Here is a 15,737-nt window from a genome sequence, read left to right as displayed (position 1 = left end):
AAAGGTTGAGAAACACTGATATATAGTCTAACGCCATACCATGAAAATCCTACATTAGCAGAAGCTCTTGGAATTTTGAGGATATTTTTTCCTCATTTCTTGGTGCCAACTGGTGGATTTAAAAAAAATTTAAACCTGGAATAAATGTATCTCCAGATTATAACTATTTGAAGGCAGGTCAGATTTTGGGATTAAGCAGGCTGAACAATTGCTCTTTAATTGTGATAATAATACTTTATTATAAATACATGAATGAGCGAAACCTCACAATATGCTGGAGAAGCAAGCAAACATTATTATCCACTAATTATATATGAAGAAGTTGAGGCACAAAGAGGTTAAGTGAATTGCTTAAGGTCACATTTTGAGTCAGTGACAGAGCTGGAATTAGAATTCAGTAGCTCGTGGTTCCCAGCCCAGTGCTAAGTTCAAGGACTTTGCTCATCTCTCATCATGTAGTTTTCTGAAGTATTTCAAGGAATTAATATTAGGTATACATTTCAATACTGGTAAAAACTTTTGGAAAAAAATGTACACTGGCTGATAACAAATGGTTTATAATGAAAGATCCCTAAAATACGGAATGATGAGCTCCAATCTGGATATATTATATTCATATATGAATAATATGGGCTAATTTCTATACTATTTTAACATTAGAGACCGAAAAAGAGAAACTTAGATTTGAAAAAGTGTTAGATACTCCATATTCCACAATTTTCATCAGCTATTTCAAGATTGTTTTGGAGAATACCACCATAGAAATTTTCTGTGGATTGCTATGAACTACTGGCTTTCTCTGAGTTTTAATGCTATAATGAACTGTATTGCCTGAACTAATATTACTGTTTATATTGCTAAGGTTACAAAGTCTATCAAATTAGCAAAAAATGCTATTTCAAAAAATGCAAGAGCTAATCAGGTAGTGAAGATCTAACTAATAGCTAGTCCATTAATTTCCACTGAAGAGCAAAGGAGGCTCATACTGTATTTTCATTTGGCCTGGTCCTGAACAATTACTGTACTTAAGACTTGTGTGTTGCACTGCGTATTTAGATACATCAGATCAGCGGGGTTGTATAGATGTAGGTCTAGTTATGACAAGAAGTAGATCCAAGCTACAAGGTGTGTACTCAGACTGGACCTTTCCCAATATTTAGAGTTGTACAGATGTAGGTTTTTAGCTCAGACCACTGTAAAGTAGGGGTCAGAGTCACAAACTTAGGATCCAGACCTGAATTCTCCAAAAAATTGAGGGAAGGTGTTCATTTCAAGGTCTTTGGGTCAGGCCTGTCTCATAAAATATCAGCCATTTCTAGGTGTCAGTGGTTCCCAAACTTGTTCCGCCGCTTGTGCAGGGAAAGCCCCTGGTGGGCCGGGCTGCTTTGTTTACCTGCCACGTCCGCAGGTTCGGCCGATCGCGGCTCCCAGTGACCGCGGTTCGCTGCTCCAGGCCAATGGGAGCTGCTGGAAATGGCGCGGGCCGAGGGACGTACTGGCCGCTGCTTATATTAGAGATGGTAATTTTCCCGGCATCCCCACTGCAAATAAATTGTGGAAAATCAGAGGTTGTGGGCATAAAAATACTTCACTGGACTTACATATTATGTAAAAGGAAATAAGAGAGCATATATCAGGAAACGAGATGCGGATTAAAAGGTCAGATGAAAGAAGGATCAAGGGCATCCACAGGAAAATAAAAATCCAATTAGTGGATTAAAGGTAAAAGGCCAAGGTATAAATAAAACGGTTTTAAGAAAGGATAGTGAAAGGATCAGAGCAGGACGAGGTCAGGAGCTAATACTATGTAATTGGGAAGGGAGGTTACAAAAGGAGTATATAAAAGAATGAAGTGAAATGAGAGATAAATATACAAGTGAGGAAGGCCTAAATATGAAGGGATAGAAGTGCAGAACCGTACCACTTTATTTCACCATTTCCAGAGAGTAGTTTTCAGTGGTTCACAGTCAAGCTAGAAGGGATCAATTCTGGGTCCAGTTCTGTTCAATATCTTCATTGATAATTTAGATAATGGCATAGAGTGTATACATAGTTTGCAGACAATGCCCAGATGGGAGGGAGTACAGGTGTTTTGGAGGATAGGATTAAAATTCAAAACGATCTGGACAAACTGGTGAAATGCTCTAAAATAAACAGAATGAAATTCAATAAGGACAAATGCAAAGTACTCCACTTAGGAAGGAACAATGAGTTGCACACATACAAAATTGGAAATGACTGCCTAGCAAGGAGTACAGCAGAAAGGGATCTGGGGGTAACAAGCTAAATATAGGTCACAAACTGACTATGAGTCAGCAGTGTAGCGCTGTTGCAAAAAAAAAAAAAAAAAAAAAAAAGCAAGCATCATTCCCTGATGTATTAGCAGGAGTGTTGTAAGCAACACACAAGAAGTAATTCTTCCACTCTACTCTATGCTGATTAGGCCCCAACTGGAGTACTGTGGACAAACTGGAGAAAGTCCAGAAAAGAGTAACAAAAATTATTAAAGGTCTAGGAAACATGACCTATCAGGGAAGATTTAAAAAAACTGAGTTTGTTTAGTCTGGAGAAAACTGAGGGTGGGGACATGATAACAGTTTTCAAGTACATAAAAGGTTGTAACAAGGAAGAGGGAGAAAAATTGTTACCTTTAATCTCTGAGGTTAGGACAAGAAGCAATGGGCTTAAATTGCAGCAAGGACGGTTTAGGTTCGGCATTATGAGAAACTTCCTAACTCTCAGGGTAAACACTGGAATAAATTGACTAGGGAAGTTGTGGAATCTCAGTCACTGGAGATTTTTAAGAGAAAGTTAGACAAACAGCTGTGCAGGATGGTCTAGATAATACTTAGTCCTGTCATGAATGAAGGGAACTGGATGAGATGACCTCTCGAGGTCCCTTCCAGGCCTATGATTCTATGATTATTCCAACATTGGGAGCTACTACCATGAAAATTGTTATGCTCTATATTTGTATACTTAATAGCGTGCACAGAATCACAGAAATGCTTAATGTGGCATCATTAATGGACTAAAGAAAAATGTTATGATGTGAGCTTAAAAAGAAGGGGAAGAGATATAAAGACAGGTGGGGCAACAATGAAGAAAAAGTTAATCCCTTTCATGTCAGAATCATGAAGAGGAGGCTTGGGATGGAGAAGACAGAATGGCTATGAGGTCAGGGGTGCTAGTTGCTGGAAATGCAAAGAAACTTGAAAACCTATTTTGAACTGGATTTGGAGATAGGTAGAAAGCTAAAGAATGTAATGAGGTGGGATGGTCTCCGCCTGCTTCCTAGAATGGCACAACAATGGCTTGGCCAAAGCACTGTGGACCCTTGAAGTTAAAAAATTAGGGCAGAAGACTGTGAAAAAGGGAGCGTGTATATTTAGGATTTGCTGTTCAGATTTCCTATATACTAATTCTAATTAACTGCGGGGAGCCCCCCCCCACAACCCAATTGTCACATAGGCATGTCCAGGCATGTGTTGGCAGGGCTTTGATATCTGTGTCCTACCATTTTCTCCACATTTATACATTTTATTAAAGCTAATGTTAAAAAAATTATATAATATATAGGTTAAGAAAAGAGTGTCTGTACATCTGGGTATACTACTTAGATTATCCACAACTACAAAGTTTGTTTTTAAAGTCATAAGATACATATAGTGCATAATCAGCAAGAACCCAAATTTAGGTGAATGAATTTAAGAATTCAGTTCAGATATTTAGCATCCATGCATTCAGGTACATTACTCATGAAAAAGTTATACAGCGAGTTGGTGGCAAAAAGCAAAATATATCAACGAGTGAAGATTGTCCCTCAGTAATTGAGAATTTAGGATAGGCAGGACACTTTCATTGTGGCTTTTTGCTGTTGTTTTAATGCTGCCAAAGTGACATAAAGGGAGTGGAAAGGACACCCTTGCTCTGGAGTAGGAGCGCTCACATGGGAGTGGCGGGGGGTCACTACACCAGTATTTGTGCTGGAAATGGCCCAACTTGATGATCACTTTAGATAAGCTATTACCAGCAGGACAGTGGGGTGGGAGGAGGTATTGTTTCATATTCTCTGTGTGTATATAAAGTCTGCTGCAGTTTCCACAGTATGCATCCGATGAAGTGAGCTGTAGCTCACGAAAGCTCACGCTCAAATAAATTGGTTAGTCTCTAAGGTGCCACAAGTCCTCCTTTTCTTTTTGCGAATACAGACTAACACGGCTGTTACTCTGAAACCTGTCTATAATCTGTAACACTTCCCCCTGTAGACACAAAACTGCGTGTGTATGACTGGCGGAGCACAGGGCGGTCTAGGCTGACTAGACAGGAAGTGTGAAAAATTGGGACAGGGGATGGGGAGCAACAGGCGCCTCTATAAGAAAAAGCCCCATTTGGGACTGTCCCTATAAAATCCGGACCTCTGAGATCACCCTAGGGCGGTGACCGCACCCGCTTTGCACCCACTGCGCTCGCTTACAGGGGCGAAGTCTCCTTGGAAACCGTACCCAGGGCTACACGTTTACAGCCCGACCCGTGTCTCCCGTGCTGGGAATGCCTGGGGCTGCCCTGCGGCCCCTGCCGGGAAAGCGCCCGGAGCCGCCCCTGGCCGCGCGGCGGGCAGAGCCCCCAGCCCCGCCGGCCTCCCTTCCCCGTCCCGCTCCCCCCTGCCATAGAGCTGGAGATGCGCAGCAAGAGCGCCGCCCACTTGCCGGCGCAGTTAGGACTCGATGGGCCGGGAGTCGCTCTGCTCCCTCCTTAATCTTGCGTCCCCCCGTGTCGGGCCAGAGCGTCGCCTCAGCCCCCCGCCCCCGCCCCCGATGGCGTATCCGCGCCCCGGGACAAGCGTCCCCGTGGGGGTGTGGGGAGGAACACGGGCTCCTCGCGGCTGCCAGGCCGGCTCCGGCCCGCTCGGCGCTGGGGCAGCGGGGGGCGTGTCTAGAGCTGGGTGGTCGCGAGGCTGGGGGCGGCGGCGGCGTTACGGCAGCTACCACGCGACCCGCCGCAGGGGCCGGGACTGCAGGAAGGCGGGTGAGAGGGGGCGCGCGCGCTGCGAGGGATGGTTGAAGGGGCATGGGAGAGGGGCGCGCAGAGGGGGCTGCATGGGTCCAGGGCAGCTGCGGTTATGAATGATCCAAGTGACGCAAGCAGGGTCAATAGCAGGGGACGGGAGTTGTAATTAGATGTCTGCCTGTTGGTCTGAGGGCTGCCGTCCGTCCAGGGCTACTGGCAGCGGGAGCATTATTATTAGGTGTTGAATTGCTTTTTTTTTAATTTGAAGCCCTCTTAGCTCGTTCACAACTGCTCTGGAATAACTAGCTTGTTGTTTCTCAGATGGTTCAGTCTGTGGTATACTTACAGAAAGCACCATACTTTTAATGTGTCTATTCTTAGAGATTAGTTTTTAATGTCTGAAAAATGCTTAATTTTGGTTTTTAAAATGTTGACTATTGTAAACTACAGTGACTGTGTAGCTACTGTAGAAGTCAGCTTGTGCCTCTAAAAATGACACATCGGCTATTCCAGTATGACTTTCATTCCTTCCATTCACCACGCACATTCTTAGCATACTTCATTACAACACTGACTGGCTGTAGATAACTATAGATCAAAGTGATACACCTGCTCTTAGGTTAGCCTGTTTTGTCTTAAATTGAAGGTAGCATCCTATCAGTGTGCACGTTGGAATACACCGACCTGCAATACAATCTGTATTTATCGCTTAATATAAAATCTTTTCATTCTTGGTATGGACTAATTGCTCTCCTCAATATTTATAGGGCTACTATGTTACATTTATTTTTGTAGCACTTTTTGGATATTCTTTGACTTATTAGTTCAGTGCACATAAGCACAATAAGGTTGTGGAAGATTGTGGGTACCCCTTCTAGATTTCTGTTGTGGCTGCATTTGCCTTCTGGTCCTGGAATACGGAGTCCCTTTTTCTCCTCTTGTAGGATGATGGCATCTATTTGTGAGCGCACTTTCATTGCCATCAAGCCTGATGGAGTCCAGCGGGGACTAGTGGGAGAAATCATCAAGAGATTTGAACAGAAGGGTTTCAAACTGGTGGCCATGAAATTCATGCAAGTGAGTTTCCTTCATTTCTATATTTCTCCTTTATGTTTGAAATGAGATCTTATAGCAGGCTAGTGTACTCCACTCGGTGAAAAATCTTTTGTAATTTTTTAAAATGAAATCTTAGCAGAAATATCAAATGTCAAATTTTGTGGCTGGATATTTTTGGAGACTTTCCAGCATCCAGCTGTAGCTAAATGCTTTTGACAGTTTGAGCAACCTAATTTTAGTAAACTGATGTCCTTAGTCCAAAGGGAATATTCTTATAGATGCCACTTACACTTAATAGGCATCTAGGGATTATCTACAGCAAAAAGAGGTTTCTTCTCAAAAGTAGTTAGATATTGATGAAACAATCTTGCTGAGTTAAACTGTGTACTGAAATAATTTTAAATTCATATAAACCAAGCAACACATCTAGCCAGTTGCTGTAATCACTTATTTTTAAAGAGCATGTCTGTTTAAGGATTAATAGTGCTCTGTGGTTAATCTCTTGTGATTTAAAGATACTCTTAAGTTCTTACAGTAAACTGCTCTTTTTGTGTGTGTGCAGGCCTCTGAAGACCTTCTGAAAGAACACTACATTGATCTGGAAGATCGGCCATTCTACGCTGGTTTGGTTAAATATATGCACTCTGGACCTGTTGTAGCTATGGTAAGCTTTTAAAAATAAAACCTGCTTAAGAAGAACTAAGCAGTTGATGTATCTTTTGTTCATAACTTCATTTGTGTTACATATTGAAAATGACACTAAGAACTTGAAATTAAATACTTAAAAAATTGATTAAATGTAGTTACAGGTACAACATGTTTCCCTTTAATTTGTGGTTTTACAAGTAAATCTTTCTTTTTTAAAAAAACCCTCTCTTTTCCCCTTTGCAATGTGCTGGGATGTAAACAACGGGAAACTGACTGCACAAAGTGCTGTCAAATACACAAAATAAGCAAACTGGAAAAAAGAACAGTGAAACATTTAATCTTTCAAGTAATGATATGTGTTAGATGTTGATTGTAACCTACAAGTGTGACTTTTTTTTTTTTTTTGGAAAAGAGAGTGTATACCTCTAAAGTATTTGAGATCCCTATGAAGCTTTATGTGTTTAGGAAATTCTGTAATGGATTGCTTACCTGTTTGTTACACTTAAAGCTATTCAGTACCCTCTCGCTTTGGCTAACAGTCAGTGAATGACCACAGCTTGTCGGAGACAGTTTCACTCTAATCCTTCTATGCCTTGCCCATAGATTCTTTGAAAAAGGGGACTTAGCAACTGTACCATGATGGGATCAAGTTTGGATAACATTGCCAACTCTTACTGTGTTAGTTACAGTTTGGATTCCGTAATCTTAATGGATTTTATTTTTAAGGTGTGGGAAGGTCTTAATGTGATTAAGACTGGCAGAGTAATGCTGGGGGAAACTAACCCAGCAGATTCCAAACCTGGCACCATACGTGGTGACTTCTGTGTTCAAGTTGGCAGGTATGTTCTGAAACTGTCTTATCAAAACTAAAGCAGTTTTTAATCATACGCATACTGACCTACTTAGTTAATTGATTTATGATGAAGTTTGGTAATGTGAACACTATATCCAGTTGAAACTGTTGGAAGAATTCAAGCAGCAGAATGTAAATGTTGGAATTTGATCAACCTTATAGTAAGGACATATAGACAAGGTCTGAAATACTTTCTACAGAACCTCCATTTTTTCTTGGAGGTCTCCCATTTGAGTACTGACACAATCCTACTGATTTTATGAAAACTAATAAGCTCTCTGCATGATGACTTGCCTCCTGGTCCCTTTCTATAAGACTGTCCTGGTAAACAAGAATATGCCATTTTGTAACAACATGTATTTTTTAATGTTAAATTAGAATGAATGTTAGGAAATAACAGTTGGTACCAAAAACTTGCTAACTGCTGAAAAACCTGTAAGGACATTCAGGCCCTGATTCTACAAACTGATTATACATGGAAAGACCCCCATTAACTTCATCCAGATGCAGGGGTCCACTAGACAATGTAGGACTGGAGTCAAAGGATGTAAATGGAGACGTGGCTTTCCTTCTCCTTCCCCCATGATCAAAACTGATGAGAGAAGAAGCTTCTGTTGCATATTTACGTGTACATTTTATTAATACTTGTAGTCATAGTAACCAGAGAGGTTTTTCTAAAAAGCAAATTCTTGTGCTTTTAATTCTATAATTATTAATGACCTTTCTTTATCTTCTCTTAGGAACATCATTCACGGCAGTGATTCTGCAGGAAGTGCTGAGACAGAGATCAACCTGTGGTTCACTCCTGAGGAGTTGGTTGAATACACAAGCTGTGCTCATCAGTGGATTTAAGGGCTAGTCTGCTGTGGCAGCGCTTTAATGTGGCCAGTGTAGTCGGGGCAGGGCGCTGGGAGAGAGCTCCCAGCACTCTAAAAAAAAAATACTTCCACAAGAGGCGTAGCTACCAGCTCTGGGGCAGTCTACACTGGTGCTTTACAGCACTGAAACTTGCTGCGCTCAGGGGGGTGTTTTTTCACACCCCTGAGTGAGAAAGTTGCAGTGCTGCAAAGTGCCAGTGTAGACAAGCCCTAAGAGTAAAATCTGGTCTGTGACTTTTAACATCCACTCATTCCAATGATTATGAATCCAGAAACAGTTCCTATTGCCATTATTCTTTAGTTATTTCAAGGCACTTCTGTATAAACTGGTGGAAATCTCTCTCTCTCTAATCTGTGTTGTGAATATTACATGTAACCAGTGTTAACAACTGTTGCTCTAATTAAAAAGCTATTGAATTATTAATTGGGAAGCTTTCTAACTCTCTGTGTGTAGACAAGAGAAGAGGATTACAATAGGGGAAAGGATCTTTAATTAACGACTAAACACAAAGCATAAACTTTCATGAAATGCCCTGTAACCCCCAGAGGATAACTTGGTATATAGTAACTCTGTAAATAGATCCATAATATCCTTAAAATACAGGAATTAAAGAATGATATAGAAGTAAGGTTAGCAAAAAGTAATTTAAAAAACTGTGATAAACAGCTATGGGAAAAATTCAATTTTTTTTCTCTCCAGAAAAGCAGTGCAGTTATACATAGGCAACAGCTTCACTTTGAAAATAAGGGTTTTAACTAGATTGCTACTTTAAACTCATTGTTTTCCACCTTAGGATCAGTCATTTATGTAGCATTTTAAGGCAGGATTAGCACGGCAGCTTTTTAAAATGGCCTTTTATGAGAAAAGAAGATTAATGTGCAAGGGCTGCTCAGTAAGCTTTACCTCTTGTCACTTCAGTGTAGCATTCTGTTTGACATTAGTAAGCATATCAGCATTGCATTATATCTCTGTGCAAACAACTGACGACAGCTCAGATATATTCTTTCCTTAATTGTTTGAATGGCAAAGTAAACTGTGCTTGGATAAGCTTTTTCAAAAGTGACTTTGGAACTCAGGAGCCTAAGTTTCAGTAGTAGTCAACGTGCTTTTTAAAACTTTACCCATTGTATTTAAACTTATTCATATGACAGTTTTTCTGTAATATTAAACAGGTCCCAGTAGTGCAGTTTAGTTCTAGCCACAAACCTTTCAGCGTCCTGCAGAGTTGCTATGGCTGTATTCAATGTCCAACTGTTGTATTCAGCTCAGGAGCCAGAAGTGGTATTTGGCTGAATAGTGGATACAGCAATAAATGAGTAGCATGTTTATTCAGTTGTAATAGGATGTTAGTTAAAAAGCAAAACACAACACAACAATAATTATCTGAACACCCTAACATTGCAAATCATCATTAGAAACAAAATTTCCTCTTGTGTTTTGCTACTAACTTGTTGATATCACTCATTCCTAAAACAAAACCTGCACATAAACATTTGCCTTTGATTAAGCAATAGAAATTTAGTAGAATTTCATGTCCAATACCCAAGCATGATGAAAGCATTAAACCCATTTTTTAAAATGACGCTGGCAATTTAAATCTATTCAGAAAATCAGTATTTTTAGAAAAAAAACTTAATTTTTCTTTAAAAAGTGGACCAATGTACTTCAGCACAGTCTCTGTTCAGAATGCTCCTTTGACTGTAATAGATGCTTCTACATCACGCTATTTAGATCTGCCTTTTAAAATATTTGATAGCAGTAAAGTGAGTGTTGGAAAAAACTCAGAGGAATGAGTAGTAGTCTTGCTATAGCCTTATCTCCAAAACTGTACTCTTCCAGAGTCTGTGGCTGTGGGGTGCCAGAGGGAAGGGTAGTGGGAGAGTCTGTCTCCTAGTTTTGAGGAGGAAGAGATAAATGGTTATTTTCACTGGGAGGAACCAGAAGAAAGTAGAGCCTTGCTCCAATTTGCTAGTGCATTATCATAAATGACCAATAGGAAGAAGTGGCTGAATTAAATATGCTGCACATACTGCAACGGAGAAGCAGTTCTTTGTAATTTGGCTACATCTGTATATTTGGAAAATCATTGCGAAAATCAACTGAATGTATTAATGGTGAATGTATTAGATGGACCATTTCGTGATCTGTTAGCTACATCTTTCAGTTCACATTACTGTTTCTTTCGCTCACGATAGCATGTACAATGTTAAAAAAATGTGAAAAGCATCACATCTTGTTTCTTTCCTTTGTTACCTACTAATCTCTTCATGATCATGGGCATAGTCATCTTCACTAAGCACAGTGGATATGAGACTATGTAAAAGACTCATTTTCTAAAAATGGCTTAACAAACACTTTGTCCTTTCTGTTTAAATAGATAAACTTAGGCCAGGGATTTTTACGCAATTTTTATTCAAGTATCCCAAGCCTCGCAAGTCTAAGACAGCTGACCCAAGCCAGCCATGCCGTCACTTGCTGTGGGTCTTTTATTGCTGTGTAGATGTACCCTAAGAGTACCTTCTCCCAGCCCTGAAGAAGAGCTCTGTGTGTCTCAAAAGCTTGTCTCTTTCACCAACAGAAGTTGGTCTCAATAAAAGATATTGCCACACGTACCTTACACTCTTCCTGACAGCTAACACTTCTCACCACTTTTACCTTAATACTATCTAAGTTAATATCCATTTCCAAATCTGTCTGTGACTATGGTTGAGGTTCTTTGTACCATTAATTGTGGTTCATGTTTAGAAGTAATCCAATTATGTGATCTAGAGGAAACTCATTTCAAACCCTGTTGTACGTCCACCAGATTAGGAGACAAAATCATTGTGGTAATCACTGAAGTGTATGTGAAATACTTATTAAAGAGGTAATCCTGAAGGAACTGAGTGTTGCTAGTAGTGATTAATGGCTACCTTGTCATTTACGCATCATATTAAACTGAGACTAGCTCGTGCACCTGCAAACCAATAAACTTTTTTGATGTTTCTGGTGCATTATTACACTAAAAAATTAACTAGAAACAAATAGTTAAATTGCATTTTCAGATCAAGATTTGTATTTTATCATTAGGGTGTAGGTCAAACATAATTTTGTTCAAAAAGGACAAATTCCATTCAGAAATTTCCATGGAAGATGGGAAATTCAGTGTCATATTTAACAAAATGTATAATTGTAAATAATCCATAATTTATTTACCAGGATGAGCAATATCAGAAAGACAAAGTTAAGTGGGTCTTGAACCACCTCCCTGAACCCACGATGCTCCCAAAATAATTGTTTTTTGGTAGGGGGAAGAGATCATATCCAAACTTTCAGATTAGTCCTTATCTTAATAATGAGTTAAACCAAAATCCCACATCCAAATATTTTTGAAAAGTTCAGTTCCAGGTTTGGATCCAAACTTTGCAGCTCAGGTCCATCTCTAAAACATGACATGCTCAAACAGGACCCAGTCCATTGCCTCCCCTACCCCAGTGAGAGAGTATTTCTATTAACTTGAATAGGAGTTGACTCAGGCGCATAAAGAACAGCCCCAAACACAGCACTCTGCCTGCATATCTGCTTTGCTCAAGATTTAACTCCTTGTACTCTTATATTTGATATAGTTTTTCCTTATCAACTTAAGCAGCAAGATCAACAGAAGTCTGCATGAACATTTAGTGAAATCAGAGTGGATATTTCTTTAAATTCAGCAAAGACTTTCCTATTATCTTCCTTACGGCCATAACAAGTGATTGTGTACTCAAAATAAATGTAAAAGAAAAATAGTGTTACACTGATGCCACAATGTGAATAAAAAAGGAAAATGAAGAGACAGAAAAACCAAGATAAGCCAATTTGCTATTCAAATTTGTAAAGGAGCACAACAGGGAAAACAAATCAGCAGACACTGCAAAACAAATGGGTGAATAATGAGTAATAAAATGTTTTGCACTTTGTATGCATCATATGACTTCAGAGTGCTTTACAAACAACAAATAAATAAATAATCAAACAACACTCTACTTAACAGCACTTTTCATTCAAAGATCTCAAAGCAATTTTCAAAATGTGGGAACGTATCCTTATCTCCATTTTATCAATGAGGAAAATGAGGCAGAGAGAAGTGACTTGCACAAAGTCACACAGTAAATCAGAGGCAAATGATGAAGGAAACCATGGAGTCTTGATCCTCACTAGACCACACTCCTAAACTATGTAATCTATGCCAATGTAGCTCAATGTACTATATTAAGACACAGAAATATGCATATTATAGAATACGGTAATCTCTGTGGAGGGATACAAATGCTCAGATTATACAGGTAAACTGAGACAGGAAGGGTTCCCAGAATTTAGTTGAGAATTCAAGGAGAGATCGGATACATCCAGAGAAGAGAAGGTTGTCAAAGGGTTTTGAATTGCCTTCCAGTGTCTATAGACAGAAATGAACGAGAAAGGGAGATCAGTGAAGACCAGGTTCTTCTGGAGCAATGCAATACTTGCCACATCTGAGGTGACTGAATCAGCAGTTCCAAATTCATAATCTAGTAACTGGATTAATCACATATTTAGATTAGATAGAAATCTGGATTAATCTTGAAAGCAACTAAATATAAACTGATTAAATACTGTAAGTTTATGCAGTATTACAACTGTAATTGGTTAGAGTAAATCTAGGGGTAGAAACTGTGTTTTCTATGTGTTGTAATTATTAAAAATATTTGAAATTATTAATATTAATGAGGGAAACCACAAAACACTAATTTAACTATAAATTCCTTTATTAAATGCAAAGGCCAAATTATACAATTGCTCTAAACATGCCTAAAAAGGCCTAAACAATAAGCAATTTACTACAGCCACAGAGAAACAAAACATTTATAAACATTTGATCAAGATACTTACAAACTGGCTAAACCCAGAGATGCTTAGACCTATATTGGTCAGCTCCAAAGTGGTCAGGCAGATATTAAAAATGAACTTTTAAGAATTTACCTATTTTCTTCCCACGGCCTTTCCTTCCTGTCTTCTTGCTAGTCACCAGTTTTCCCATTGCCTCTGGCTTTAACACCCAGAGTGTGGGTTGGGGAAGGGCCATGGTGGCTCAATTTAAGCAGTTACCCGCTGAATGTCAGGGGCCTTCTTTTTAGAAACTTCCGCTTCTCTCATTAGTTATTCTTTGAACCAGACATCTTCCCTACTTTATTCCTTCTAACCTTATCACTTATTTTCAAGGCTTTCCTTCTACTGGCTAGTTAGGGCCTTTCTTGACTTTACAACACATACATTGCTCCTTAACCAAACTTAACTTACTTTAATTCTTTAATTTTATACTTATTCTACACTATCTGTACAGAGCCCAGCAAGAATAACAGTAATTAATAAACTGCAACCGACTGCTAGGTCTATTGGTCTAATCACAGCTGTACGAGGTAGGACCTGCTGAGTTCTAGTTCTAGTCCTAGTTCTTATACTTTTCACTATTCTTACTTTTAAACTGCAACCACAGCTTCATTCTCCTACGTGACAACAAAAGAATCTGGACCAGTCCTACCCCTGGCCTCCGGGCACTTGACATTACCTCTTTGTGGATGATGTAATTTCGAGCACATCTTCTGGCTCTGTCAATCTGTTTCTTCACTTCAGCAGGTGGGGACTGTAGTTGTAAGAATGCTTGATAGAGATCTTGTAGGTGTTTGTCTCTGTCTGAGGGGTTGGAGCAAATGTGGTTGTATCGCAGAGCTTGGCTGTAGACAATGGATCGTGTGGCATGGTCTGGATGGAAGCTGAAGACATGTAGGTAAGCATAGCAGTCAGTAGGTTTCCAGTATAGAGTGGTATTGATGTGACCATCGCTTATTAGCACCATAGTGTCCAGGAAGTGGATCTCTTGTGTGGACTGGTCCAGGCTGAGGTTGATGGTGGGATGGAAATTGTTGAAATCATGGTAGAATTCCTCAAAGGCTTCTTTTCCATGGGTCCAGATGATGAAGATGTCATCAATGTAGTGCAAGTAGAGTAGGGGCATTAGGGGACGAGAGCTGAGGAAGCGTTGTTCTAAGTCAGCCATAAAAATGTTGGCATACTGTGGGGCCATGCGGGTACCCATAGCAGTGCTACTGATTTGAAGGTATACATTGTCCCCAAATGTGAAATAGTTATGGGTGAGGACAAAGTCACAAAGTTCAGCCACCAGGTTTGCCGTGATATTATCGGGGATATTGTTCCTGATGGCCTGTAGTCCATCTTCGTGTGGAATGTTGGTGTAGAGAGCTTCTACATCCACAGTGGCTAGGATGGCATTTTCAGGAAGATCACCAATGGACTGTAGTTTCCTCAGGAAGTCAGTAGTGTCTCAAAGATAGCTGGGAGTGCTGGTAGCGTAGGGCCTGAGGAGGGAGTCTACATAGCCAGACAATCCTGCTGTCAGGGTGCCAATGCCTGAGATGATGGGGCATCCAGGTTTACAGATCTTGGGTAGCAGACAGAATACCCCTGCTTGGAGTTCTAGGGGTGTGTCTGTGCGGATTTGTTCTTGTGCTTTTTCAGGGAGTTTCTTTTGGTAACCCTCAGTGGGATCAGAGGGTAATCGTTTGTAGAATGTGGTGTTGGAGAGCTGCCTAGCAGCCTCTTGTTCATATTCCGACCTATTCATGATTACGACAGCACCTCCTTTGTCAGCCTTTTTGATTATGATGTCAGAATTGTTTCTGAGGCTGTGGATGGCATTGTGTTCTGCACGGCTAAGGTTATGGGGCAAGTGATGCTGCTTTTCCACAACTTCAGCCCGTGCACATCGGCGGAAGCAATCTATGTAGAAGTCCAGTCTGTTTTTTTGACCTTCAGAAGGAGTCCACCCAGAATCCTTCTTTTTGTAGTGTTGGTAGGAAGATCTCTGTGGGTTAGTATGCTGTTCAGAGGTGTGTTGGAAATATTCCTTAAGTCAGAGACGTCAAAAGTAGGATTCTAGGTCACCACACAACTGTATCATATTCATGGGGGTGGTGGGGCAGAAGAACATAGAAGATAAGACAGATTCTTCTGCTGGGCTAAGAGTATAGCTGAATAGATTAACAATATTGTTGGGTGGGTTAAGGGAACCACTGTTGTGGCCCCTTGTGGCATGTAGTAGTTTAGTATCCTTTTTCTTTTGTAGAGAAGCAGTGTGTGTTGTAAATGGCTTGTCTAGTTTTTGTAAAGTCTACAATCTCTATGTCTAGAGTTTCTAGCCAGGCTTTTAGGGTAATGGGGCTATCCCATGACTGCCTTGTTTCTAGTTCCCCTTTACCCTGTTCCTAGCACCCTTTGC

The 15,737-nt window shown here is 40.2% G+C and overlaps 2 protein-coding genes across 2 annotated transcripts; one reads left to right on the top strand and one right to left on the bottom strand.

Moving 5' to 3' along the window:
• Positions 1–239: 239 nt before the first annotated feature.
• On the bottom strand, positions 240–14,770 carry LOC140897557 (uncharacterized). The gene is made up of 4 exons (XM_073310311.1): positions 14,010–14,770; positions 9,653–12,860; positions 1,922–2,144; positions 240–1,541 (listed from the first exon to the last, which is right to left on the bottom strand). Exons 1-2 carry the CDS (start codon positions 14,535–14,537, stop codon positions 12,738–12,740), a joined length of 651 nt encoding a protein of 216 aa, XP_073166412.1. The 5' UTR covers positions 14,538–14,770; the 3' UTR covers positions 240–1,541; positions 1,922–2,144; positions 9,653–12,737.
• Positions 4,818–11,327, top strand: LOC140897558 (nucleoside diphosphate kinase A-like). The gene is given in 7 exon segments (XM_073310312.1): positions 4,818–4,865; positions 4,867–5,040; positions 5,043–5,068; positions 5,955–6,087; positions 6,629–6,730; positions 7,441–7,553; positions 8,308–11,327. Coding segments are annotated over 7 exon segments (708 nt in total). The 3' UTR covers positions 8,420–11,327.
• Positions 14,771–15,737: the final 967 nt, after the last annotated feature.

The sequence above is a fragment of the Lepidochelys kempii genome, chromosome 14 (genome assembly GCF_965140265.1).
Source record: "Lepidochelys kempii isolate rLepKem1 chromosome 14, rLepKem1.hap2, whole genome shotgun sequence".
Lineage (NCBI taxonomy): Eukaryota > Metazoa > Chordata > Testudines > Cheloniidae > Lepidochelys > Lepidochelys kempii.
Note: the sequence above shows the minus strand (reverse complement) of the source record. Positions and strands in the feature narration are given on the sequence as shown.